This window comes from Dacryopinax primogenitus, assembly GCF_000292625.1.
Source record: "Dacryopinax primogenitus strain DJM-731 SS1 chromosome Unknown DACRYscaffold_1, whole genome shotgun sequence".
NCBI classification, from domain to species: domain Eukaryota; kingdom Fungi; phylum Basidiomycota; class Dacrymycetes; order Dacrymycetales; family Dacrymycetaceae; genus Dacryopinax; species Dacryopinax primogenitus.
The window spans coordinates 535,685-561,914 of NW_024467198.1; the positions used below are offsets into that span (position 1 = coordinate 535,685).

Consider the following 26,230-nt stretch of genomic DNA (forward strand, 5'->3'; position numbering starts at 1 on the left):
GCGGGGAATGTGTCTGTAGAACATACATGATGATCGTACGATAAATAATATGCCAAGTCGATTTAGCGTAAATGCTGTCTCTTCCAAATCCGAACAAAAGAGGGTATGGTGTACCACACGGCCCGCTACTCCGGTTCCTCCCGCCAGAGTGTCTCGTACAGCTGTATTGCGCTGCCAATCAAGAACGCCCAGCTGCCCCAGAACGTCGCGCATGTACTCTCGAAGTTTTCCCAAGGGACGTCAAGGCTTAAGTAGCCCCATGCACCGCACAGCAAGAAACCGACTGCACCGACCAGATTCCAGAAACCGACTTGCCAGCCGATGGAGAGCGGGTTGGGAAGGTACCATGCGCGTTGGGTTTCGATCATCCTGCGGTTAAGTTCAATGGAGGTATCACGGGAATACACCAGCACGTACAGCAATAGACTGCTCACCACGAACCCAAATCCACCAAGAACCTGTGGGGTCCAAAAGAAGATGTCCGTGATCACGACGGGCGGGTCTGTAAACAGCGTCGGTATGACTCCAGGTAGGCCCACAATCGTTGACACCCAGAAGATAGTAGCGGCGATAAATTGGATGAAACTAGCGAGGTAGCCAATATCCCTCCACATAGGCTTGGCGAACCAGACGAACTTGGCTTTGGAGCTCGCACCGTGCTTCTCGTCCGCCTCATCTCCGCTATGCGCCTGGGACTCGAGTAGCTCTTCCTCGCTAGGTCTCCTCCACCGGAGATACGAGCTGAGGGGGCCTACGAACATCTGCTCGTGACCCGTATTGGTCGCCTCGACGAGCATGAGCCACCCGCCGGCTTCGAAGAGCGTCCCTCCAACAAATGCGAGTGCTCCCGCCGCGGTAGAGTACACTGGCACGCTCGGCTGAACCAGAGGAAGGAAAAGAAGAAAACCATTGATGACCCAGACTGCTGATCCGGCGGTGAAGATCGCCGCTACCCAGAAAGAGCAGTCCGCTTCGAGATGTGGCTTGAATGGTGATTTATGCAGACGGGCTTCGATGCTCGCTGTCCGGCTTAGTCTGGGCGTAGGACCAAGCTCCGGCGCAGTCTCGTGCGGCTCGACCCGGTGCCTGGCGGGAGGGGAACGGTTCTTACGTGAAGAACGGGAGGACCAGTTGTATGTCGTCCCGCGGATGGAGTCGACGAACTTTCCTCCAGTGGGAAAGAAGAACGGCAGAGGTTGGCGAACAGAGGCGGGGTGAAAACGAAGCCGAGATCGAGTGGAGAATATTGATGCATGATCCGGAGCACGCAGATCGTCTTTGGGAGGTGCGAGAAGGGTGTTCGAGGGTATGTCGGATTGCTCAGCTGTCGCCGGCCTTTGGGATGGAGAGGGAGTCAAGGTCCGGTCGTCAGACATACTGTTGATGATGAGATGAATGAGAGATGAGATAGAACAGTGGAAGTCCTTCGAACAATGTTGAACAAGTAAGAAAAAAAGGTATGGAAACGGCGTGTTGACAACGAAATGATGGGAAGCGAACGTGCCTGTATCAGCCCTGTGCCTGCGTTCTTGGCCGATCCCTCGATCCATTTTTAGCTCGCATCCGGTGCGTCATTTTGGTCCTTGTTTCATAAGTTTACGTAATCAATCTCCCAACCGAGTGACGACGAGAAAGTGAGGATTCCAAGTGGAATGCGGCCTATGGAATCCTACAGGACTGTCCGTGCTGATTCCAACGCGCTGCAAGGGGTCTCGAGATGCTGGGTAAAAACCTGCCAGACCCGCGCCAGACCTGGCAAAATCAGTCACACGTGACCAGTCGCGATGCGTCTGAAGAGGCAAAGTCGCTCACGGACTTCATCGTTTCACCTCTCTCTCTCTCTTACCACCACTGTGAGTGTCCGTCCCCATCTCTACCTTCGACTCAAGCTGATACTTCATCATTAGTATATCCCCTGTGCTGTTAGTACTCCTCCTCCATATGTATGTAGTAGTATAGATCATTGATAATGCTACAATATTGTGAAACCAGCAAATGAGCAGCAAGCAAAATGATTCCCAGGCATCAGGTGACCTGGACCCAAGACCCAGTCCAGACCCATTCTGAGAGGGAGCTTGGAATCGTGGAATCCAGTTGGACGCAAACTGGCATCCACTGGAATCAGACCCTGAGCATGGCATAGGGGATGTGGTGTATTTCCTCCGATGCCCCGTTTTCGGAAACAAAATACCTGTTATGCCCCTCCGGATGCATTTTACCCCAATGTCCTCTTCTTCAAGGGATCACGGCGTTAGTACCTTAGAAGCTGTGCTGAAAACCCCAAAGGGGGAAATAAGTTACCTAGGGGTCGTGGCCTCTGCTTGACCAGAGTTGGTTCTCAATTCACTTAGAAAATTACCAAAAAAAGAAAATCAAAGAACAAGATCAATAGATATAAATAATAAGACATATAGAAAGACTTCTTTCGACTTTTCACAGAGTGAATTCTCAGATAAATGAGCATGCTTATAAATCAGACCCCTGAGCTACCTTTCACACTTCAGGGATTTTAGGCGGGCTTCTCCTAGGCTTCTCAGCTGCTAACACCGTGAACCCTTGAAGAAGATGGGGCATTTGGGTAAAATGCATCCGGAGGGGCATAACAGGTATTTTGTTTCCGAAAACGGGGCATTGGAGGAAATACCTCCGACAAGAAAGGTAGTAAGTAGCATGTAGTAATGCACGCATCGGAGGCAATTTACCTCCATAACTTCCAAAAGAGGGAATTTTTGCCCTATGTGCCTGTGTGATGTTAGGGTATGTTAGGGCAACACAGGCTGACTAAGTCTGCTCACCTAAGAGTGCCAAGAGTCTAAGGAAGTGGAGTAGACCTGATGACTAAGACCTATCTACAGTATAGGTACCTGTGGATGATCCTAAGAGACCAAGTCTGAAGAGACAGTCCCCAGGCAGAGTAGGCCTTATATTTATACCTCTGTGGTGGAACCTGCTAGAACATCTTGCTTACTCAGCCTAGTCAGGTGATCAGGTCATATGACCAAGGATGAGGTCATATGAGGTCATGCACAGCCATGCACAGCAGGTCACCTGACCATCCAATCCTTCCAGCAGGTTCCAGCACATGCCAAGGTATACCAGCTACTTCCATGTCATAAAGGCTTAGTCATGTCTCTTGACCAAGCAATGAGCTGGTGCCCTGACAGACTATTAGGTCTGGAGGTCGATGTTTTGTGTGTCATGATAGTTTGGTGTTGAAATTATATTGAGCTGCAAATGTATCCTCAGCACTCTGCTAGGGCAAGAACCAATGCCATCCATGTGAGTACTGACTGTGCTTACATATATAGATATCAAGTGTAGATGCAGATCTAGAAGAGTGCTTTTCATTCACCCAAATGTACCATCCCTTCTGGTAATGATACGATATGATGCGCCGGATAGTGGATATTTGTACGTTTTTTCTCAGAACTCATTCGCATGATCATATGCATGTTTATCATCGCGATTGTTGCCAGTCTCAGGGGTCCCCTAGTCCATTGTTTGATTGTTGATGTGATAATCAAGAAAGCCTGGGAAAGTTTAGAGATGCCTCCGTCCCTGACCAGATGCTTCCGTCATGACTGGGGGCGCCCTTCTGAGGCTGCCTTCGCGCACAAAACAGGACCTTCAATACAGTGCGATATACCATTCATCGACATACGTGATCTCTCACCCAAACCACCTTCAACCACCAGCTGTCTCCTCTCTCGTTCTGAGGGGTGGGTTGTTATGTTGGACTCAATATTGTCCATGCTAAGACATCCCAGGGAGTTACAGCGCATATCACAAGGGCGCGAAACTGCAGCATCAATGAGCGCCATTGGAAGCATGATACAGGACGAGATTTTACAGCCTAGCGCAGAGTGCAAGGAGGATCCGGGAAACATGGCTGAAGATTCTGTCCAAGTCTCCCAGATCCTTAGCGGGGATGATGTTCAGTTTGACTGTTCTTATTCATCGACGGTATCTTCCCCGCTATCCTCTGTGCCACCTTCCCAGACAATAGAGGATCAGAAGATGGAAGACGAAGATGCCGAAGTTGAGGCACCGGTAGTGGTGAGTTGGAGTTCGATTGACCAGTCTACCTCGCTTACCCACCTCGTAGAGCGAACATGCCGAGGGTGAGAGGTTGGCGGAGCCTTCACCTCTCGTAACCGATGCCGACCATTCGCGTTTGGTGATCAAGATCAAGGTGCCTTGGAATCCTGCCCGAGCGACCCCAGAAATCAGTGGACCCACAGAGCATACTATCTCAACCGTTCTCCGCACTGAAGCACTATCGATCCCCAGTCTTAGGAACGATCGCGTCGCCAGCTTGCACCGCTCCCCGTCAGCCTACTCGTCTGTTTTAACTGAGTTCCAGTCGGAAGATGAGGCGGAGGCCGAGCTCCGACCTGTTTTCGTTTCCCAGTCAGATGTATCTCGTAAGTTATGTCTCGTTACATTGTAGGGCTGCTCCTCATCGTTTCCCAGTCACTGCTGTCGATGAAGAGGGCGCAGAATACACGCCCCAGCCACATTCTGGGAGTCCTGAAGGAGAGCGCTCTCGCGTCTCTGGTCCCATCTTTCCGGACTCGAATCCAATTGGTCCTATATCGGACCCAGCCTCTACGTCATCCTTGAAGAAGCAACAAAAAGGAAAGGCAGGGAAGCGCCACCGGCAACAGATTGTAGGCTCTTTCAAAAGGAAAACACCGATTTTATCGCAGGCCTCCCGCGGCCCTTGCATTACCTGCGGCAAGACGACTGGAGTAAAAATGTGGAAGCAACAGAAGGGTACCGGAGAAGATCAGTGTCGACCGTACGCATCTGACCATGCTCGTGTCACTCAAATCTCACTATCCTGTGCAGATGTTACGATAGAGCTTACAGACAAGACAGGATAGCGAGAAAACAGGAGGCGGATAAAATCAATGTGGTGCCCACTTTCGACCCCACAATGCCTTATATTTCCCCTTTGGGCAAGAGGAAGACAAAACCTGCCGGATTCTATTCAGAAGTCATCCAACCCAAAGCTGAGACACATACTGACGACGAGCCACGCGCCAAGCGACAGAAGACGGAGATCGAGCCACATGCTGGCGACGAGCCGCAGGCACAGAGGCAGAAGACGGATACCAGCAGGAAACACAGTAAGGAGGAGAAGCGTAAGTCTTGGTCACACAGCAGCTGAGGTCAGCTGACAGAGTGCTGCTTCTCATAGGAGCCAAGAGTGCTCCACGCCATCATGTTTCAACTGGCCTCCGAGTTCAGGATACTACATGCAAGGTTGTTCCACTTTGCAACTACCATCACGCTGCTTGCAGAGCATGCATCACCAAAGATTTCACGAGCGATGAGTGTCGTTTCAAAGGCTGTCGCTGGTTTGAGTACGCGGAGATTCAGGATGTTCACGGAAAGGTGTGGCTCCAAGCCATCAACGGTCCTTTCTTCCTTCCTGGTAGTCTACCCAACGAGGCTGCCGAGTATCCTGCCAATTGGAATACGGAACTCACCGGAGAGCACCTGTCGCAGTCAATGGTATGTCTTACTCAAAACACTTGATATTCATTCTCATGCTGAGGTAGGGTGCCATCGCAAGTTACTTGCTGCCCATCGCAGAGGAGGAGCTGGATCACGCGTCGCAGCCGAATGCAGTTCGTCGGCCCAGAGAAGCTGTACACAGACACAGTTGTGGTAAGTACCAAAGCGGTGATGGCATACCAAACTGACTGATTGCCATTAGATACTTGTGGCACGTCCCTCGCTGCTGGCGCATGGTACTGTAAAGAGTGTGGCAGCGAGCTCTGCTTCCAGTGTTTTCAGGAGCTGGCCAGCCTGGATCACTCCCACGATGGCATTGGAGACGAAGGACGACCTCAGTTGAAAACATTCGAGATAACGGACCGAGAGAAACGCTTGATGCGCTGCAAGGCCTCTCGGGCCTCGACAACTCCTCATTACGTATCCGATTTTATTCCGATCACACCGTGGACACCACCTGAACTACAACTGCACATACAACAGATGCGCGCCTTGGTATCCCCTACAGGCGAGCCTACGGGAAGCATTACTTCCGCCTACACCTGTAAGGCCGACGCGCTTGAAACGCCTAGCATCAGCATTGCCAGTATGAGGGTGCCGATTTCCACCATTGTCGACACCGAGGATTTGAAGCCCGCGGTGGCGAACAGTATTGAGGGCAATGACGTGAATTGGCAAGGCCCCATCGATCCATCTGGTGTCGGGAGTCTCCCTCTCCATCAGTTCCACCATCAAGACATCACCGAAGCTCAATTCCATGAAATATGGCGTCATGGCGAACCCGTTGTCATCGCCGACGTTCTGGACCGTGCCAAAATTCCCTGGTCTCCAACTTACTTCATGGACAAGTATGGGGAAACGAAATGTCTCGTTGTAGATTGCAACGATGATAGAGGTATTCCCACCGAGTCGACAGTCAAGGAGTTCTTCCAGCGCATGGGTACCGGTGCCACCGAGGTTCCTGTTCTAAAGCTGAAAGTGGGTACAACACAGTCCTCCGAGTGTAACTCCTTGACCATGTCACCCAGGATTGGCCGCCTACTGCAGAGTTCTCTGAGACATTCCCAGAGCTCTTTCACGATTTCAATCGCATGGTCCCTTTCCCCAACTATGGCAGAAGAGATGGTGTGCTAAACCTCGCGTCACATTTCCCTTCCACCGCCATCAGACCAGATCTCGGTCCCAAGATGTACAACGCGCTGGTGCGTTCCTTCTGATTCCTCATTGTACAAGCTAACTTTGACCCAGGAATCCAAGGAGACGTCCGGAGGACGTGGCACTACCCGACTGCATCTCGACATGGCTGATGCAGTTAATGTCATGACCTGGGCTGCTGAGAAGGATGGCCAGACCGGTTGTGCCGCGTGGGATATCTTCCGAACACAAGATTCCGAGGTGATCAGGACATTCCTGCAGGAAGCATTCCCAGGATTCAAGGGCGGCGACCCGATACACTCCCAGCTGTTCTATCTAGATTCGGATCTGCGCAGGCAGCTTTTCGAAAAGCATGGTGTCCGGTCATGGCGAATCTATCAGAGGCCTGGGCAGGCCGTCTTCATTCCAGCCGGGTGCGCTCACCAGGTACACTCTCCTCTTGATTTTGCCCTTTCGGATGCTGACACAGTGGAATAGGTGTGCAACCTGGCAGATGCTATAAAAGTAGCCACAGATTTCGTCTCACCCGAGAGCGTTCCTCGATGTGGTCGCCTCCGAGAGGAATACCGACATGAGAACACAAAAAGGGTCTGGAAGCAGGATGTTCTCTCGCTGGAGACGACGTTGTGGCACGCGTGGACGTCTTGCAGGAGACGCAAAGTGGAAATACAGGAGCAGGCCGGGACGCGCAGCCAAGTGGAGGAGGTTGCCTGAAACTGCCATCCACGGATTCCCCTTCTATATCACTTACCCTCATGCCAGTAGATTTTTTCATCATCTCTATCGTTTCGCCTTATCCGTGTGTGCCTTTCCTCCCTTTTCGTCTATTTTGAAGGGGTCCAAGGCTTTATCGTTCTTGTTTTATTCCTCGTCGTGTCGTGTCTTGTTTGTGTGTTTTTCGAGGGTTGATGTTCGATACATACCATGTAGGTCCAAAACATTAATGCACATCTCAATCTGCTTAAGTAAGCAGCTCGGAAGCGAGCGGACCTACCCCAAAGAGTGGCGCGTGACGTCACACGTCGAAGATGAGAAGCGGCACCGGCGGTCGATGTATTTTACCACGTGATGGCTCGGATTTCCGAATCTGTAATGAGAACCAAATGCATGGGTCAGCCACCAGGTCACTGCTCTCATGCCTACGACCAGGAGCCAAGCTGCAGGAAAGACGAATGGCGCCCATATGGAGGGGCATAAAGAGGGCGTCAAGAGACGTAGCAGTGCGAAGCATAAAGGGGGAAAGAGGGCAAAGATAGGAGAGGGGGAGGACGTGAGTAGCGCGAAGGTGGAGAAAGAGCCCGTGGGGGATGAGAAAGAGGAGAAGCAGGAGACTGAGAAGAAGGTTGATACTGACGAGGGGGTGAAACTCACTGCAGAGAATGGAGAGAAAGAAGTCGAGGAGAATGACAAGGAGAAGTACAATGGGAACGCCAAACAGAATGGTGCGGAGAAAGCCGAGGAGGATGGGACGGAGACCGAAGAGCAACCTGCGAAAGACAGCGTTAGCAAAGCCAAAGGGGCGCAGATGGAATCAGAGCCCGAAGGCTTCGAGAAGGGTTCGGGCGTCCTTGAACGCGGACAGTGCGTCCCTTCTCCTCTTCTAGCGCGCATATGTTAATACAGCTCCGGAAGTGTATACTTTTTCTACCGGCCCAAGGTCGAGATTGAGGAGGCAGCCTCTCTAGAAGACGTGTCCAAATTCTCAATTCTGCTTCTCCCTCGCGAGCCAGACTCTGATACCTCAGCCGGCACTCCTGAGGAGAAGAAAAACCCCTCGCGCAAGCGGTACCGGTTCATCACCGTAGGGAAGAAACGCCTCCCCGACCCAAGCAAGAAGCACGAAGTCTTCTGGGCCGCTGTTGTTGGTTATGGAGACAATCTGAGAGAGCTGACAGATGACCTTGGCCCCAAGGAGTACGAGACCAAGACCCGCGGGGAGAGACACATTGCCGAAGCGCGCCTTGCCGGCAGGGGGAACTACATCATCTACGCGCGTACGACCGGCCCTCCGAGCAAGCATGCGACATACTTGGCATACCAACTCAGCCATCCACAAGAACAAGGGGAAGTCCAGAAGGCGTTGGACATCTTCCCGAGCTCGAGCTTTGTCCTCCAAGTCAAGAATCCCACTGTGAGTGCACCTCCCCAGGCCGGGTTGAACCCGCGTGAACGGGCGCAATATCCTGAAGAGGTCATCGAAGCCGAGTTTGGCGGCGAAGGAGATGGAAAGGGACTGCGGTTCATTCCGGCGAATCCGGTCAAGTTGCTGGACTTCAAGGGCGCTGAGATACTGCTCATTGCGGACAAGAAGGATATCGCCGAAGTGGTGGGGGAGGCGGCGGCAGAGCAGGTCGAGGAGAGTGCGGAGGAGGAAGGGAAGGAGCTGAGCGAACAGATGGTTATGAAGGAGCTCATGATGGATGTGGAGAAGTTTACGGCGGAGCCGTTGGAAGGAATGTGGGCGTGAACTATGCCTTCGAACCGCCAGGCGAGTATCTGTTCTGCAGCATATACTATACCTGACTTGAGTCCTGAGCAGAAACAAAACAAAGTCAAAATAAGTGTTTCGGCGCAGTTGCTGAAGTCCGCCTGCGCGTTGCCGGTCCCCGTGTGATCCTGATCTTTGGTGATCCCCATCCGCATTCTTGCTCGGGTTTTGGCCCCCACGGTTTTGAGCTCTTCATATGCCCTAGGCGAGATCATTGTCCTCAGCACGCGAAGTTGTTCTTGCTGAATAGCATGTTTAAACATTCCGACCTTTTCCCATTTGCCAGGCGACATCGCACCAAATAACAATCGAGTGAGTTCGGCGTCGGTGGCAGATGGACCGTTCTTGCCAGTGACAGTCGTAAGTCCATACCAGAGATATCGTCTTGCGCTTAAAGATGAGGGAGGCCCAGTGACCTGCGACAACAATACAGGCGTGACACTGTCTTGTGGTGTTACCCAGGAGAGCAATGTGGAGGATAAATACTGGCATTCTGTTGATCAAGCTACTGGATAAGAGTTCAGGTGATAGACATACCTTACGCATTGCATGCATCGGTTATTTTAAACTCGACCCCTCCGATGTTGAGCTTCAGGGCAAATATTCGCACTAGGGGCTGGCCTTTTACAAGTACGTCCTCTGGACAGTCGCTCACAAGGACCGTTTGATAGTAGAGGGCTTCTTGTGAGCTGTTGATTAGTCAGTCAAGCACCCATTAGTCCTGGGGCAGGGTGTGCACCGCATCTTCTCAATGGCTGGTAACAACCATTTGTGAATGGCTGTTGCAGCCTCTGCATACCTGATGAAGTCATCAGTCTGCAGGAGATGAACAAGTGCCTGCCTAAGCAACTGGATAAAACATCAGCTACTCAGACATGTCTGGACCATGTATTTGGCTCACGAGTGCATCTGTCTTCCTAAGGTATTGCCTACTCTTCTGCTGGAATGCCATGATCGTCAGTTGTCTTGTGAGATATTGCTATCAGGATAGGTATGTGTGGGAGCAAGAGGTCAAATGAAGAGGCCCAGATCTCCCTTCCAGTTGGAAAAGGAGGAAGGGACCAAGACATGTTGTCATGGCATGGGCGGAAGAAGCACTGCCTGCACAGGTAAAGCCAAGAACAGACTGTCACAGTGGCATCTATGGACTAATGTCAGAACGGCCCGCAATGCGGGACGTCATGTATCCTTTTCTTTGTAGTCTCGTCACACGAAAACTGTTGAATGTATACACCGGCATTCATTTCTTCCGTCTTATAACGCTAACTATCATGTACCCACGGCTTGGAACGGCAATCGGATCAGAATGATAACTCGTTACATATATGCCTTTTGACCGCGAGCGATTGCCTCTCCGCTGCTGGTGGGCAGTCAGGCCGTGACCATCTTGTCAAAGAACTCGGTCCATTTCTTCTCGTCCCAGCTGCTCTCGATCGCACTCTGGTACAGGCCGTCCCAAACCGTGGATGGAGTGACGTGAATGCCGTTCTGGCGGCCCATCTTGACTAAATATGCATATATCAGACATCATCGCTACGCAGGTAGAATGACAGAAGAGGGAAGGAAAGGGGAAAACGTACTGTTGTACTTCAAATCATCTGTAACTGCTGTCCCTCCGTTGGCAGTTGTCTTGTATACCAACAAATCTGCCATCACGGCCGCCTTCTCTTGACCAATGACCTCCGCGACAAGTCTATACAGATCAGCAAGGTGAACAGTGGTCAGCAAAGATGCACATTAGAAGAGAAGGAAAGAAACGCACGAGACGAGCTGGGCACGGATCTGCACAGGGGAGAGATGGGCGGTGGGGATGTCAAAGAACTCGGTCTGATGGTTGAGGAACTGTCCTGATGATCAGTCACGTTGCCAGCAAGAGAAGCAGCTGAAGGAACGTACCTTGACAGACACGTCAAGGAACTTGTCGGGTGCAGCGCGTGCCGCTGCTAGGGCAGCCTCGTGCACGAGAGTGTTACTTGCTAGATCCCCAGGTTTTAGTCAATGCTCCCACTCCGAACAAACCCGACGCACCGTGCCAGGGCTGGGGCTGCAACCTCAGAATAATCTTGATCTTCCCGTCATACTTCCCACTGTTAGTGACAAGGCGAAGAATGATACGTACTATGGCGTTGTTCACGATCTTGGCGGTGTAGGGACAGACATAGTCGATATAGAACTCGAGCGTGTGCAGGGCGTTGCGTGCGCCGAGCAGGAGCGGAGAGAGATTATTCGTTAGGTTTGTCGATTGACTTGATGTGCTGGAGGGGACAGATGTTATGCTAGATGAGAAGAGCAGACCTCGACAAGTTTCTTTATATTTCAGAGTCTAACAGTTTGGGCGGCGAGGAGGAGATGACCGCCAGAAGGGGTCCGGTGTTCTAGGGTCTGCAGTGATGATCTGTCAGCGTTTGGTAAGCCTCCCAACATTCAGCAGCCATGGTGGGAAAAGGAATATGTATTCGCTGGGCGCTTACGAATAATCGGAGTAGACCACGGAGTTCGGGGGAAGACGGTTACCGAACACCATTCTTTATTCTGTTGATTACGGATACACAGCTCTGCTGATCTGTAACGACTTGAGGGACGTGCTGACCCTGGTTCGCACAATTTCTATCAGTCTACAGCTTCACGTTCTGCTCAAAGAACTCGGTCCACTCCTTCTCCCCCCAGGAGCTCGACACAGTCGGCACGTGCAGACCGTTCCAGCATGCGGAGGGCGTGACGTGGATGCCGTTTTGGCGCGAGATCTTGACTACCAAGACGTGCGAATGGCGTCAGCAAGACGTGGAGGGACTTTCAGTGTAGCCACGCACTGTTATACTTGAGCTCCTCGGTCACCTTGTTGGTGCGGTTGCCATCTCCAGGAATAGTCAGGAGATCCTTAACCACTGCACCCTTCTCCTTCCCCACGACCTGCTCGGCGAGGCTGCACAGCTTCGATCAGCAAATGCTTAGTAGAGTCGATGTTAAAAGAACGCACTCTCCGATCTGACCACGGATCTGGGTTGGGGTAAGATGGGCTGCTTTGGACTCGAACCACCGCTCTTGGTTCTCGTACAACTACAGTCACGTCAGTTTGTGCGAAGTCTCGAAGATCAAGGACGTACAGCGAGGGTGAACTCGTACCAGTGCTCCGGGGCAGCAAGCGCGACAGCAACGGATCCCTCATGCATGAAGGTCGTTGATGCTGACAGGAGGGTAAGAGAGCGCGCTGAGAACGCGGGATAGGTACTCACCATGCCACGGCTGGGGGTTGAGCCTGAAAATCAACTTGATGACGCCGTCGTACTTGCCATTGTTGGTGATGAGGGGTTTGATGGTTTTCTCGACACCATTCCTCAGGAGCTTGCCAGAGTAGGGGCAGTTGTAGTCGATGAACAGCTCAAGCGTGTTCGGAGAGGCGTACTGTCCGAGGCAGAAGGGCTTAAGAGCTGGAAGAAGAGCCATTTTCCTAGTTCTAGCTTGTGGTGGTTGGCGTCAAGTTGAGCTGGTGGTCGAGAAGGTGTGAATTGGCCATCTGAATAGCTTTATATATCGATTGCACCATATGTGTCGTTGTGTTTGGAGGTGAGGAGAACAAGGTGGAGAAGGGTCAGTTGAGGGGACACGTGGAGGGGAATAAAAGTGCTTGGAAAGGCAGTTCGGTCCGGTTGACTTGATTTGTCTGGTATCACCGAGTTTCTGGGTTGACAACATTAGCCTACATTGAAATTACAACCACTGTGTACAGGGCATGTGTAATAAAAACATTGTAATGGTTACAATCCAAATTCATCAAGAGCTGACAGCTCATAGCGTCAATGGTCCTTCGTGTGCGCATTACCATGCCCGTCTACTCCAACTCGTCCGCGCGGTCCATGTCCTGCTGCCGCTTATTCTCCTCGCCTCCACTTGCCGACAATACGCCCTGTCACACGTTTGTAAACTCGTGAGTCCGAGGTCTTGTGTTCATTAGTGGTATCATTCGTCGTGTTCATCCTTCAGCCTGGGCGGCGAGACGCAGACGTGGGTGGAGGGACGGGATGGGACGCGCTAGGCGTCCCCTCGACCCTGGTATGGTCCTGATAGTCCGCGTTGGCTTGTTGCAAACTCGTTAACGACGAGCTGTCGTCGTCCAGCAGCCCTCTCCTATTCTCATTGCGTAATTGCGCCATCATATTGCGCACCTCCGTGTTCGTCGTGGTGGTTGACCGGTTTCGTAAGTGGACACGGAAACTGTTACATCACCATCAGCATGCTAGGAAGAAACTCGACCTATCCAAATGATCCATACTGTTGTACAAGGTTATCGAATCTACCACACCGTTTGTCACATCCACGCCAAGGGCATACGTGCTCACGCTCTCCCGTGTGGATCTTGAGGTGTCGATTGAGATGGCCTGCCGAGTTGAAGATCTTGGGGCAAGAAGGACATGGATATGCCCTCCGATTTGAACTTGAATCTGGTGGAGATCCAGAAGGACTTCGTGCTTCTTGTGTTGGACTAGTTGTTGGTGATGTTGAGCCTTGATCATCGTCACCTTCTGAAGGGTTCAGGAGGGAGACAACGCCGCCAGATGCGGATCGCACGAGGAACGACGACATCGAGGGGCGGGCGGCGAAATCGATCGTCGGGCGGGGGGGAAGGGCGAGACAACTCGTGTCCTAGATCTAGACTTGAGATACGGCATCTATAAGGTATTTCATGCTATCTATCTGTGCCGCTTGCGGCTGAGGTACCTGACCGCAGTACAGCCCTTCCGCCTCTACCATCAGACTGGCTGGCGGCAGAAGCGGTGGCGTCAAGCGGAAGTCTGCCTAAGTGAATATCTGTCATATCCCTAAGCCGGATCCGGAACTCTAGATTCTGACCTAATCGGTCCGTCCATGTGGGGTACGTTGCTATATTTGAATGAATAAGCAGACCAACATTCCTCCCCTGACGTGCGCCGAGCAATTCGGCACTCGGGAACTTCAGGGATTGCTGCCGCCCTGTCAAGGTATTGTTGCTCTTGGATAGTCACCGGTAGACAAAATATTTGTGGGAGGGGTATCCCTTGAGTTGAGGTACCGCTTCCCGGGGCACACGGAAGGAGAACCTCGGCTCCCTGATGACTTAGGGCGTTTTCGGAACCACAGCCGACGCAGTCGCATTCCATGACATGCAGCATGAATAAACTGTTTATCTGGACTGGAAAGCAAAGTGATCCGCTGGCCGGTATCCGCATACCACCGAGCTGCGTCAAGATGAAGAGATGGGCCATCAGCTGCCCCGCATGATGACGAAGAATACCTCGGGCCCCTAGCGGACCGTCATCATAAACCGGAACTTGCAGAAGCGTCCAGAAAGCAGGGACCAGTCTTGAAAATCGGCAAATGGGAAGGCCAAGACATGATGGAGGCTCCCACGGCCCCAGAACTGTTGCTGGGACTCAAACGGAGGAAACCTATCATGTGCTTCTTGTTTTCGGTGGTCATTTACTTTTCCCGTAGACACCGCCGGCTCGGGACTCGAGATGGGGCCCGGACTGCACAGTGCGTGGCTAGCGGAGCACCAGCACAATGCATGTGAATGATGGCATTGAAAAAGTGATCAGTTACCGATATGGGTGCGATTCAACTGACCCATCAACATTGCGCTCCACCACAGCCGATCCCCAACATTGGAGGCCGCGGCATATCCCCTAAAGTCCCCTAATACCCGAGATTTGCCAGGGTAAGCGACAAAAAATGTAGTAGCAAAGGGCTGGTGTGAGCCCACACTGTTCCAGCGCTTAATACCCATGCTCTTCGGCAGAACAACAAATGTGAGGACAGATTTGGGGCACATTTAGTATGCGAAACCGGCTGCGATCCTGTGACCCAGGGGTAGTGCTGCGGGCAGACCAGACTGTGTATGGACCAATGCGGAGGGAAGGGAAAGCTGTTCCTGACGGACGAGATGGGAAGTTTCGATGTCTTAAAATAGGTGGCAGGTGAGCAGATTTAACAATGGGTCTCTTTCGGTAGACCCATGAGGGAAATTTGACAAACGGACCGAGGTCTTCCGGAAGTCTGTGCAGTCACCACTTCTGTAACGTAAAGCAGGTCCGGGTCTCCCGGATCGGTGCCGGTGGCCTGAGAACCAGATCAGTAAGTGACTAAATGTAACTGACTAACGCCACCCTGCTTCAGGGGTGGCCAATACCCACATGCCACGGGGTTGTGCAAGCTGTCTTGTACAAGACCCTGCAGAAACCTTTAGGCGAGAAAGACTCCCCGGGGAACACTGAAAAAAACAAAGACTTGGCATGTGAGAGGATATTGTGGCCCAAGTCTGCTAGCCACGAAACCAAGAAAAAGAGCCTTCTCCACAGAGCAGTATTCCCGGAGCATCGCCTCTTACGGAGACATAACATCAGCGGACCTTCCGCCCGTTCACATGACAACGTACTGAGCTCGCACTTCGCGTCAACAGAACCAGTGATCCTTCTTTCAATGGTTATCTTCTGAAGAGATTTTTCCTGGAAAAAAATCCAGGAGTTCCGAATGAGTTCGTGCCAATTCCACCCCCAGAGCAGTACAACCCAGCGTGTAATGCAGTGTAAGAATGAAAGGAACAAGCGGGTGCACCATCAGAGTAAACCTCTGTAAAGAACAGGCGTATCAAGCGAGGTATATTCGAGAACGGCTGTTAGGCTCGTCTACCACACATGTCGCTTTAAAAGAAGCAATAGAATGAAACTTTCCATCATTCTAATCCAAATGCTACGGCCTTGAGGCCAAACAAAGCCAGCAGAACTTTTGACTTGCCGTTTTCCCCGGCGCCTGCCGCGATATACAGAGGCACAAAATGCTCAGCGCGTGGATGAGCCAATCGATAAACTGGATGAGCCGCAAGATCTATCAATGCTTTCTTCCGCTCTCTCGGCTAGTAATCCCAGAATGTCTTTAGATGACACCTGACATGGAGAAATGTACGACGTACCGACTGGAAGGCGATGGCGTCGTCCACTGCCTTGTCCCACGCATGATATGGAGGAGCAGCCGACGATTCAACGAAGCTAGAGAAATCGCGGAGGTTGTGGATGGTCAGGCCGCCCGAAAGGATGAGGATCCCATCCGAGCTGCGCGGTATCAGATCTTGTTGTTCGGGCCGTCCGGCTATCTCACTACTTGCCGAAGTGCTTCAACAGCCTCACCAAGCCTCCACTCACTCTCAGAAGACAGGTTGGAGTCGATGCTCGCTTGCACAATCGGCACATCCGTCTCTTCGCCAAACATGTGCCTGAAAGGTAGGAACACTCCGTGATCAAGTCCGGGGCCTTCGAATCCTCGACCATCATCCCCTCGCGATTCGGTTACAGGGCTTGCACGAGCGTTGTAGCCGGCTTTCTTGAGAGCACTCACAATTTGATCCGTCACTTGGGAGTCACCATGTGATTTGAATTTCAATTGGTAGAGCTGACGAGAATTAGAATGACTTGAGCCGGATCTTGATTATGGATGTACCTCGCTTGGGAATCCGAAGTAATCAAACAAGAGTGGATTCTGGTTACCATAGTCTGTTACTGAGATCTAGGTCAATCCATTTGGGCTGTATGAATTCATATTAACACATACCGAGACGAGTCCCGCTTGTTTCCCAGTGGGCACTATAGAAACCCCATGAATAAAGTGTCTCTTAGGCTCCGGGGAACTAACCTGAAAACTAAAATGGCTCTCGGCTTATATTGTTGTAGAAGAACACGGCCAAAGTCTTGTAAAAACAGTGCGTGGGGTGACTCATGGCCGGAGACCTTCCACATGTCCATCATTTGGGGCGATATTCCCCATTTCCGTTCCCAGGCGAGGACCGGGCCTAGCAAGTGAGACAAGGGTAAGTCCCGTGACCTGCGTATCGGACGAGATCGTCGTACTGCCATGGGCGAAGAAGAAGGCGGGTATTTCCCCCCCGTTCTTAGCCGTATCAGGTAATGAGTTGAGAGCGCCTTGCCATTCTTCTCTCGTCTTTGGTAACGTAGACATTGTGGAAAAGTAGCCCGTTCGAATTTTGGAAGCGGCGGATCTCCAGAGAGGAACAGAGCCAAGCAGAGCGAGACAAAGCGCCACAACCGCGACAGTCAAAGGGAGAAGAATACTGCTGTTTGCGACCCTCTGGGTGTTCAACATGCAGTAACCAAACGAAACCGCACAAGGAAATATATAGTGCCGCTGAGTGAATTGACGCAATGCTGGCACTGGTGGGTGTTAGGTAAGGTGATTTCAGGCGCGTCAGCTTCACCGCGTCAGCATTTCCAGGGTTCAGGGGTTCGAACGTCCTTGGTCTGCAGACTTACTCAACATGAAGTGCGTCTGACTGATTTGCTGTGTTTGTTTATGGGAAACCCTAATAAAGCTGCAGTGTTGTCAAGGAGATTCAGAAGATCAACGAGCACGAGCTTCAGCTCGGAACTCGGGGTTCATGGCATGATCAATACAAAGGTGCGTCTGTGCACCCACCGTTTGGCACGGTGATGCAACTGACTTACCAAATGCAGACTCTGCTTACATCTTTATCGGTGGACTACCATATGAGCTCACTGAAGGAGATGTCATCTCAATTTTTTCTCAGTGCGTAATCGTGTTAATCATAACCGAGTATGGGCTGATGTTCACACAGGTACGGGGAGCCAGTCAATGTTAACATGCCGCGTGACAAAGTAACCGGCAAGCCGAAAGGGTTCGCCTTTCTCATGTATGAGGATCAGCAATCAACGGTATTAGCCGTGGATAATCTGAACGGCGCCAACATCGTTGGGCGTACAATACGGGTCGATCATGTCTCGAAGTACAAGAACCTAGAGAGAGGAGAAGATGGCAAGATGAAGGAGGCGGAAGAGGAGCAGTTCAATGCGATGCCTCAGATGATTGAAGGTATGTCACTACCCACCCAGCGTTCCGACTTTATCTTTAAGTGGACTTCCAAAGACGGAGGAGATGAAAGTGAAGAAAGCGTGTCGGATGCACCGAGCATTGACCCTGAAGACCCGATGCGTGATTGGCTCCTCCAGCGGCGGAAAGAGGAGAAAGCCGCAACAAAGACGGAGAAAAAGAAAAAGCGCAAGCGTGAGCATGAACTCCCCGAAGAGAGAGTGGCACGGAAAGAGAGAAAACGCCTGAAAAAGCTGGGAATCAAGGCCGACCAGAATGTGAAGTCGATCAGCATGACTGACCGTTTGACCGCTCGCGAACCTGATGACCACGACCGCAAACGAAGACATTACGGTGAAGACCGAAAATGGGAAGATAGTGGCCGTGGCGCAACTTATCGCGAGGACAGAAATGATCGACCTCGAGATAGGGACACTTATGATGACCGAGAACGGAGAAGCGACAGATCACCACGACGGTCACCCACCCAACGGGGTAGAAGTTATCGAGACGACAGGCGATAGGAACAACCATGAATATCTGTACTTCTTGTTCACATTGGGATTATTATGATACTAAACGACTGGGCGGCGCAGTGGTCAGAGGTCAAATGTGTCACAGGTGCCAGCGGAACCGTTTCGCATCAGCCAAGAATTGATCGGAAGTTGTAAATGAAATGAGCTAAATTACAAGAATTGTGACATATAAAACATGCAACTTTAGGCCGTTCTGATATCCAGAAGCTATGAGTCTGCCATGCTGCGCCACATCCCTGCGTCAGGAAGTCCATCACTTGTATCCTGCATTTCCGTTGCCATCCTGCGAGCCTTTTCCGAAGGAGACAATCCTTCCAGCTCAGCATGTTCCTCTTCAATGGAAGTATTAAACTCAAAGATGGGGCCCGGGTCAATGTGGGTGTGCAAATCTCTCCGTGCATACGCCTCATTGCGTCGAGTGGCTGAAGAGGACCGCTTCTTGCGAGGTGGTATTGTGACATTGTGCGCAACATCGGTCCGCATCGCAACACGAAGGGGAGGAACCATGACGCCAGCACGATCAACAAGGCTTGTTTTGGGCTCAAATTCGATATCCAAATTGTGATACCGGGCACGACGTGCAATCGGACTGATATCAATGGGTGCTGAAGCTGCAATGGGTGGTTGGGAGCTCGTCGTTGCACCTGGAACAGCCTGACCCTGGGAAGCTGGAAGCATCTTAGTGATATTGCAGGACAAAACGTTCGTCATCGACTCACAAGTTGCGGAAGGTGTAGTGTCTTCGTAAAGTTCCTCCTCCAAATCAAAAGCAGATTTCTCTTGAAACACTTTTGAGTACAGATCCCAGCCTCGTCCGTCCTTCCAAGCAGAACGGTGACTAGGAAGATAACCTCCCACAAGTTCTTTCAATTTCTCCTCTGTTGAGATCATCTTGGATGACGTTTCAGAGGCATCCGTGTTCGATCTGGATGGTTTGAGAGGGTTGCGAGGTAGCGTGAAGTACGTAGGCAAATTGTTCGACTCTTCCTCAACAGTAGCCAATTTTTGTGAGGCTTGTGGCACTTCGGCAGCATCTCCTTTCCGGCCAGGAACGATGATTTCATATGGTTTTTTGAGCTTTCGGCGTTCAGGCTGACTGGGAAGATCCACGTCAAAGTCAAATATTGGTTCATCATCTGGAAATAAGAGTCAAGACCTGGTAAATGCAGTAAAAGTTCGGCTTACCTGACGCTTTGCGCGATCCCGATTCTTTGGCTGCTTTCGGCGGAGTGGTTGCCTTGTCTTCCTCGAAAGTAACATGTTTTGGTCGCGTGTCTTCTACGCGTGAACGACTGCTCGGGGTTATTGGCTGGACTGCTTCTGGTTTTGCAAGACCGTTGAGCGTCGAGTCTCGCTCACGTGGGGTGCGCTCGCGTGATACACCTTCCCTCGATCCAGCTCTATCACGCTCCCGTTGCGCAGCAATCTCTTCGACCCCTACGCGACCGCGAAGGGAAGGACGGCTGCCATCGCGGGCTGTGTCTGTGTGAAGTGACGACTTTTCCTCAATTGGCTCCAGGTTGCTTCGGGACAATGCCCTTCCACGCGGTCCGCTCAATTGAGTAGTAAGGCGTAACGACATTGCCACATCTTGTAGATGAGAGCTTCCTGTCAGAACACGGAGATGCGGCATAGGAATTGAGTGCTCGACATCCTCCAGATCATCATCTGGAGTAGTGGGTATGGATAGATCGACGGAGTCTTCGTCCATTTGGTTTTCTTCCTCTGCTTGAGCACGAGGATGATGCATAACACCCCCAGAGCGCAGCGACATAGAGAGCAAAGACACTGATGACGTTTCCCGCGACATAACTCGAGCACGTTCGCGTGAACTATTACGGGTCGCCGCAGATGGGACGAAGTCAGTAACCCGCGACACAGGTGGTGATGATACAGCTTGCGCTTCTGTTTCCCGCTGCCGACGTAGTTCTGCATCAGTACGCGAAGAAGCGGAGTAATTTTGTCGAGACTCCCGCCAGGAGGACCAAAGGAGCTCGACCTCGTGACGTAGTCGTGTATCAAGCAGCTGCAGCTGCGCAACTCGTTGCTTGACGAGCACAGCTAGCTCATCTTCTGCTTTCCTCCGGGCTTCGTTGGAGGCGCTGCTAGCAAGCATAGCTAGGTGTTGAAACATAGGGTGAGAGGGTGTCTGAGGCGGCGGTAGGAATAACGCCGGTATGTTGGGGAGGACTGGTTCAAGAGCCAGGCTGGGGACATATAGATCGGACGGAGTTGTAGGCATCGATTCAGGGATAAGAAGGGAGAATGTAGACGAATATCGCGAGGATTTCTGAGCTTCAGTCATTGAGACACCAGGCTAGAATGCTGGATTAGAACTAGGGGGGACGAGAGAGGAGCCAAACACTCACCGAGCAACCACCGGCTTGTGTGTTCACCTCTATCCAGCCATCGCCACTTTTGAGCACTTCTGTTTCAATCCAATCGTCACTGGGCACAACGGGACCCTCTGTAACTCCGGTATCTAATGGCCAAGAGAGCTTCTGCAGTGTACGATACGCTGGGGTACGGCATGCAAGACAAGTAAGGACCGTGGAACATAGTGCGTAGTTTTTCTCATTTGAAGGCTGTGAGATCGTGGAACGAGTCCTCATGGTCATATCAACGTGGGTCTGAGGTGCAATTGTGAGCATGTCTAAACCAAGCATGTGGTAACCTGCCCACAGACTCACAATCTGGATACCTGCTTCCCCCACAAAAACCCTCGTCCACCCATCCTCTTCTATCTGTTCCACCCCATTCTGCTCGCCGTTGGGATACCGATATAGCCTTACATTCAAGCATGGACAAGTAAAGGTTGGGTCGGCCATCGGAACATTCAGGTGAGCAGGTGAGCGGGTTAGTCTTGCAGGGAGCACTTGGGGAGAGCAAGTTCATAAACTGAATGCCTGCCCCGCCGACGGAGGCTAATATTTGAGCGCCCGGTTAGCGCCAAATGCTGATCATCCTCGGACAAAAAAAAGTGCAGGTCGCATAGATCACATTGATAGTGTTATGACGTGTACCGTAATCACCCAGCAACTTGGGCATACAACCCGTATAGCTCCCTCCTAACAGTATAATACACATCGCTGACATTCCCCGCTACCTCGACTCTGCCGCGTCCCATCTTGCGCACCGATACAATGTCCGTGTCTGATCCTCCGTTTCCTGTTTGACTCAGGCCACAGATCAAAACACCCTCTCCCGCAAAGTCCGCAGTAATACCCAGGGTGCTCAGGCGGGCCTTCAAAGCGGTCAGGCGGAGGTCTCCGATAAGAGTTGTCTGTGGTAAAATTTGTGCCGGGACCGTGGCGATCATTGTTTGCTCCTCTCGAGCTTGGTCCGTTCCTGTGGGTACAACGGCCGAATCTTGAGACTTGGCCGAAGCGGCCGGCTCGAGTACAGGGATAGCAGAATTGGGGTTGAAGGCTATTCGTCCAGATACAAAAGCAACTTCGTTGTCCTCGAACTGCGCATTGTCAGTTGCGGACACAAGCAGAAACCAAGCTTCGAACCTTTGACATTTTCAAGGTCGAGAACAACGTTTCTCCCACTGAGATAGAATAGCTATGGGAGTGCTCGCCAATCTTGACCTCTTCTCCTACGCCTGGCGTGGATATTTCTCGCGTCATAGATCGAATTTCTCCACATGCTTGCATTAATTCGGCGGTCGCTTCTGGCTGGGACGCAACCAGAATCTACGCCAATATGAGGGATAATCGTGCGGATGAGCTACAGCACTTACCATTTTGCGCGGGTTGACCTGGGGCACGATCATCTTCGTTGCCCTTCCATCATTCAGGCCTTCGAAGTCTACGAAGTACACCTTGCATCGCACGTCAATCGAATGTTGCTCTGTGATATACTTCGATGGTGGTTCAGGAGGAGCGTGCTGCACACTAAATGAGCCCTGTGGCATTTCCTAATGAAACTCATTATTACCTGAGCCTGCTCTTCCTCCTGTCTCTTGCGCCTTGCTTCCTTGGCTGCTTGATTCTCCTCCGTTTCTTCTTCCTCCTCCCACTTTTTGCCGCGTCGCATCCAGGTTCCCACATCAATGGTTTCACCCCACTCGTCAATCCTTCTCCGCTTCTCGACGTAGGGGAACATGCGATAGCGGGTCGCCTGGGCTCCCGACGAAGACTTGAAGAATGTAGCTCGTGCAACCTTGCCCTTAAGATAGATGTCGAAAGAAAGTTGTTGCCTCGCCGAATCGGCCTCTTCTTCCTCTGCTCCGGCTCCTTTGGCGCCACTGCCTTCCGCAAAGTGTCGTGTTGCTACCCCTTCATCCGTACCTCCACCAAGTTCTTCCTCAACTGCCAACTCGCTAGACGCATCACTGGCCTCGTCTTCAGAATCGCCTTCGTCGTCGTCGTCTGCTTCTAGCAGAAGCTGTGGTCGAGCAGCAGCTTCAGCAGCAGCCTTCTCCTTTGCAGCCTTCTCCGCATTCAAATACTCTTCCAGCTCTACCCCTGCTAATGGCACCTTCGCGTTCATCCTTACACTGATATCGGTTTCTGCCTTCACAATAGCACCGAGTCGTCCTTTACCCCATTTCGCAGTTTCGGCCTGTTCACGTTGCCAAATATCCCACAAGCTGCGGGCCAATGTACCCTTCTCCGCGATATTGACTAAAAGCAATAGATTATTGCGCATGCTCGAGAACGACTCGAACATGGCTCTTGATGCCCCATGCGACATCGTGAGGGGAGTAGCCAGGATGACTTTAGGCGCGGATGGGTGAATTGCGTCCATCAGAGCTTCCGGAGAGGGAAAAATCTGCAGATGCCTTTTGAAATCCTCAGAATGAGTTCAATTCTCTGAGGTCCACGTGACGCACTTGAATCGAAGAATCATGTTGGCCAACAACGCATCCTCTTCTTCAATATCTTCTTCATCCTTGCGGTTTCGCCTTTTCCTCTTCTTGCTGTCCTTACCGATTGTAGGAACCTCTCCCTCTCTCGTAATCCATCCACCCATCCACTCCATCAATGATCGTACAAAGGTGACGCATTCCTTCCCGGTTCTTGAGACGAGACAGAGTGGGGCACGCGTCTTCGCCTGAGTCCAATGTTGGTCCAATATAATGAGCAGCTCAACCAATCGCGTTGAGGCATCGACAGGGATCAGCACTGATCCAGAAGAGCGCAGAGTATTGGTTATTGATTCTGCTCTGGGGATCAGTCTCGATAATACACAAGAATATGCGCAGCCACTTACCAAGGAAAGCTTCCTCTCGCTCTCGCCTTCGAACGCTGATAATCCCAACCCGTCCTGCATCAGTGATTAGAAGATCCGGCCGTCCCAGCCCCTCTCCAACTCCGCCTCCGCCGGGTCGGACCAGAGCTGTACCATCCAAATGTTGTTCCTTCATGTGATTCAACCCAACTGCGTAGAGGAGCGTCCCGGACGATGCTGAGCGCAGCTTCCATAGAGTGCCGCCGAGGGTGTGTGATGCAGAATAAGCCGTCAGCGTCAGTGCTTGTAGTTTCCCGGTGAGTTGGGTTGCCTGGGAGTACTTCAAAGTCGTTATGGAGTCGAATGCTTCCTTTACGACGTCCGCCGTCGCAATGGCTTTGTGAAGTAACTGTATCCCAGATTCCATTTTCACATCGCCATCGCCAGAGTATTCTTCTGGCACCTCATTGTCGACGTCGACCTCTGCTCGCCATCCTTCAACATCCTCCAACACCGCGATACGACCCAGCGCTTGGACAGGTAAGGTTGCGAAAGCAGGCGCTGACAGCCCAAGCTTAGCTCGAGCATACGAATATAAGCCGATGTGTTGCAGTGATCCATGAGTGAATAAGACGAGGTCTATTTCAGGGGCAGTCCTATCAAGAATCGGAGCAAAACACGCATATATTTGCATTGTGGTCTGTGTACAAGGTGGTAGAACATACCGTGTTAGAAGACTCAGATACTCCGACCACCACTTCTTCGTTTCCCGTCTGCTTGCTGCCTCATCCTCCCCTTCCACGTCTTCGCCTGCGCCCAGTCGCCAGTCAGGGGCACCGCAGTCGAGGAGGACACGAATGTCATCGATCTGGAGGAGGTAGCAGAACGCATTTGGTACCGACGTAGACTGCGCAGATCCGCACAGTGGCGTGAAGACAATCATAAATGTGTGGGATCTACAGAAAAAGATATTGTGAACGTCGTGCGGATCTGTTCCCCAGTAAATCCACGTCGGATGTCGACGTTGAGCGCTGCGCGACGACGATGAGGGTTGAGCGAGGTCTTGCCGGTGACTGCCGGAAGCGGGTACTTTAGGGCGAGCCACGGGGTGACGAGACCCAACCTGTTCACTGCCTCACTGCCTCACTGCCGCATTCCCTTCCACCCCCCTCGAGCTCAACTTTTGCGTCCATCCATCCATCAAACCACATCGTTCTCTTCCCTTAAACGTCTTTTACGACTTTCTTCAACGTTACTTGACCGTTCGAAATGGGTCTCTCTGTCTCCAAGCTGCTCGCCGGTCTCTTCGGCAAAAAGGAAATGCGTATGTCGCTCATATTGTCAACCCCGACGCGCGGCCAAAGCGCGCGGGTCCGGTTAACGTGGAAGGCTCACGCGATCGCCCTTGATAGGTATTCTCATGGTCGGTCTTGATGCCGCTGGCAAGACCACTATTCTGTACAAGCTGAAGCTTGGTGAGATCGTCACCACCATCCCAACCATTGGTTCGTGTCGTGTGCAACTCATCTATATGCACAGCATGCTAAAATCGTGGATCAGGTTTCAATGTAGAGACTGTCGAATACAAGAACATCTCCTTCACTGTCTGGGATGTTGGCGGACAGGATAAGATCCGACCGCTGTGGAGGCATTGTGAGTCCTCTCTCTTCGCTGTCTTGTGTCTAAACGTTCGCCGCATTTGGCAACGGAAGACACCTGCAGCATTTTCATGCTCATCCACAACGACGGCGCTAATTGACATTGTTTCACTGTCCCATAGACTTCCAGAACACCCAAGGTATCATCTTCGTCGTCGACTCCAACGATCGTGATCGTGTTACCGAGGCTCGCGAGGAATTGCAACGGATGTTGAACGAAGATGAGCTCCGCGATGCTCTTCTCCTTGTCTTCGCCAACAAGCAGGATCTTCCCAACGCAATGAACCCAGCTGAGATCACGGACAAGCTTGGTCTCCATGGGCTCAGGCAGAGGACCTGGTACATTCAGGTAGGTCGCAACTGTTTTAAGGAGGCTGTGCTTCGGGGCACTAACAGGAAGCCTGCAGGCTGCCTGTGCAACGTCCGGCGATGGTCTGTACGAGGGCCTCGAGTGGCTCTCGAACAACATCAAGAGGCGTACTTGAGGGATATGCTGCCAGCTGCCTTTGTTATCTGGTTCATGGTCGTATACAGCCTGTCTTCCCACTCTTCCAGTGTTATCACTTATCATGCCTTTCCCCACCACTCATAACGCGAACGAATCGCGTGTACGAGAAAACTCCTCCCCTCTTGTGTTCCTATTTCTTCCCCAGCCCTGCCGTCTTTGGACGTCGTCTCAACCTCTTGCCTTTCGCCCCCGCGAGTGTCGTCTCACGTTACTCTTGGCTTGGTTCTTTCCGCAATCAATTCAAGAGCTGGCCTCTCGTTACCTGCGCGTATATTACGCCCTGTGAATGATAATAGAGAAACGTTTCGCGCGCAGA

The 26,230-nt window shown here is 51.8% G+C and overlaps 10 protein-coding genes across 10 annotated transcripts; 4 read left to right on the forward strand and 6 right to left on the reverse strand.

Moving 5' to 3' along the window:
- Positions 1-125: 125 nt before the first annotated feature.
- Positions 126-2,301, reverse strand: DACRYDRAFT_44907 (uncharacterized protein; the record flags this gene model as incomplete). Its single annotated transcript, XM_040774613.1, has 3 exons — positions 126-369; positions 418-970; positions 2,280-2,301. Coding segments are annotated over 3 exons (819 nt in total), but the record flags the coding sequence as incomplete, so codon positions are not given.
- A 1,396-nt stretch (positions 2,302-3,697) lies between these two features.
- On the forward strand, positions 3,698-8,494 carry DACRYDRAFT_19407 (uncharacterized protein). The gene is made up of 13 exons (XM_040771496.1): positions 3,698-3,718; positions 3,768-4,056; positions 4,106-4,424; positions 4,474-4,801; positions 4,852-5,147; positions 5,204-5,520; positions 5,568-5,676; positions 5,726-6,501; positions 6,552-6,725; positions 6,772-7,104; positions 7,156-7,610; positions 7,673-7,765; positions 8,050-8,494. The coding sequence occupies exons 2-11, from the start codon at positions 3,811-3,813 to the stop codon at positions 7,390-7,392; spliced, it is 3,135 nt and encodes a 1,044-aa protein (XP_040633003.1). The 5' UTR covers positions 3,698-3,718; positions 3,768-3,810; the 3' UTR covers positions 7,393-7,610; positions 7,673-7,765; positions 8,050-8,494.
- Positions 8,495-8,512: 18 nt separating this feature from the next.
- On the forward strand, positions 8,513-9,145 carry DACRYDRAFT_44669 (uncharacterized protein; the record flags this gene model as incomplete). Its single annotated transcript, XM_040774599.1, has 1 exon — positions 8,513-9,145. A coding segment is annotated over one exon (633 nt), but the record flags the coding sequence as incomplete, so codon positions are not given.
- Positions 9,138-9,855, reverse strand: DACRYDRAFT_112884 (uncharacterized protein; the record flags this gene model as incomplete). Its single annotated transcript, XM_040769529.1, has 2 exons — positions 9,709-9,855; positions 9,138-9,607 (listed from the first exon to the last, which is right to left on the reverse strand). A coding segment is annotated over exon 2 (321 nt), but the record flags the coding sequence as incomplete, so codon positions are not given.
- A 1,762-nt stretch (positions 9,856-11,617) lies between these two features.
- On the reverse strand, positions 11,618-12,610 carry DACRYDRAFT_60679 (uncharacterized protein; the record flags this gene model as incomplete). The annotated part of the gene is made up of 5 exons (XM_040775641.1): positions 11,618-11,915; positions 11,977-12,089; positions 12,144-12,223; positions 12,271-12,350; positions 12,400-12,610. 5 exons carry the CDS (start codon positions 12,608-12,610, stop codon positions 11,782-11,784), a joined length of 618 nt encoding a protein of 205 aa, XP_040633006.1. The 3' UTR covers positions 11,618-11,781.
- Positions 12,611-12,852: 242 nt separating this feature from the next.
- On the reverse strand, positions 12,853-13,776 carry DACRYDRAFT_19409 (uncharacterized protein). The gene is made up of 2 exons (XM_040771497.1): positions 13,437-13,776; positions 12,853-13,378 (listed from the first exon to the last, which is right to left on the reverse strand). Exons 1-2 carry the CDS (start codon positions 13,745-13,747, stop codon positions 13,144-13,146), a joined length of 546 nt encoding a protein of 181 aa, XP_040633007.1. The 5' UTR covers positions 13,748-13,776; the 3' UTR covers positions 12,853-13,143.
- Positions 13,777-15,781: 2,005 nt separating this feature from the next.
- Positions 15,782-17,246, reverse strand: DACRYDRAFT_60684 (Extradiol aromatic ring-opening dioxygenase). Its single transcript, XM_040775642.1, has 7 exons — positions 17,041-17,246; positions 16,826-16,982; positions 16,745-16,776; positions 16,634-16,692; positions 16,302-16,585; positions 16,110-16,248; positions 15,782-16,052 (listed from the first exon to the last, which is right to left on the reverse strand). Exons 1-7 carry the CDS (start codon positions 17,147-17,149, stop codon positions 15,873-15,875), a joined length of 960 nt encoding a protein of 319 aa, XP_040633008.1. The 5' UTR covers positions 17,150-17,246; the 3' UTR covers positions 15,782-15,872.
- Positions 17,247-17,445: 199 nt separating this feature from the next.
- DACRYDRAFT_60685 (RNA-binding domain-containing protein) lies at positions 17,446-21,438 on the forward strand. Its single transcript, XM_040775643.1, has 9 exons — positions 17,446-17,470; positions 17,526-17,605; positions 17,662-17,734; positions 17,784-18,037; positions 18,092-19,238; positions 19,290-19,706; positions 19,756-20,887; positions 20,940-21,200; positions 21,261-21,438. Exons 1-5 carry the CDS (start codon positions 17,466-17,468, stop codon positions 18,556-18,558), a joined length of 879 nt encoding a protein of 292 aa, XP_040633009.1. The 5' UTR covers positions 17,446-17,465; the 3' UTR covers positions 18,559-19,238; positions 19,290-19,706; positions 19,756-20,887; positions 20,940-21,200; positions 21,261-21,438.
- A 160-nt stretch (positions 21,439-21,598) lies between these two features.
- Positions 21,599-24,763, reverse strand: DACRYDRAFT_73414 (uncharacterized protein; the record flags this gene model as incomplete). Its single annotated transcript, XM_040776007.1, has 7 exons — positions 24,474-24,763; positions 23,791-24,404; positions 23,411-23,738; positions 22,513-23,359; positions 22,316-22,462; positions 22,086-22,268; positions 21,599-22,039 (listed from the first exon to the last, which is right to left on the reverse strand). The coding sequence occupies exons 1-7, from the start codon at positions 24,689-24,691 to the stop codon at positions 21,599-21,601; spliced, it is 2,778 nt and encodes a 925-aa protein (XP_040633010.1). The 5' UTR covers positions 24,692-24,763.
- A 177-nt stretch (positions 24,764-24,940) lies between these two features.
- On the forward strand, positions 24,941-26,224 carry DACRYDRAFT_19412 (ARF/SAR). The gene is made up of 5 exons (XM_040771498.1): positions 24,941-25,072; positions 25,161-25,253; positions 25,309-25,401; positions 25,529-25,755; positions 25,814-26,224. The coding sequence occupies exons 1-5, from the start codon at positions 25,018-25,020 to the stop codon at positions 25,889-25,891; spliced, it is 546 nt and encodes a 181-aa protein (XP_040633011.1). The 5' UTR covers positions 24,941-25,017; the 3' UTR covers positions 25,892-26,224.
- Positions 26,225-26,230: the final 6 nt, after the last annotated feature.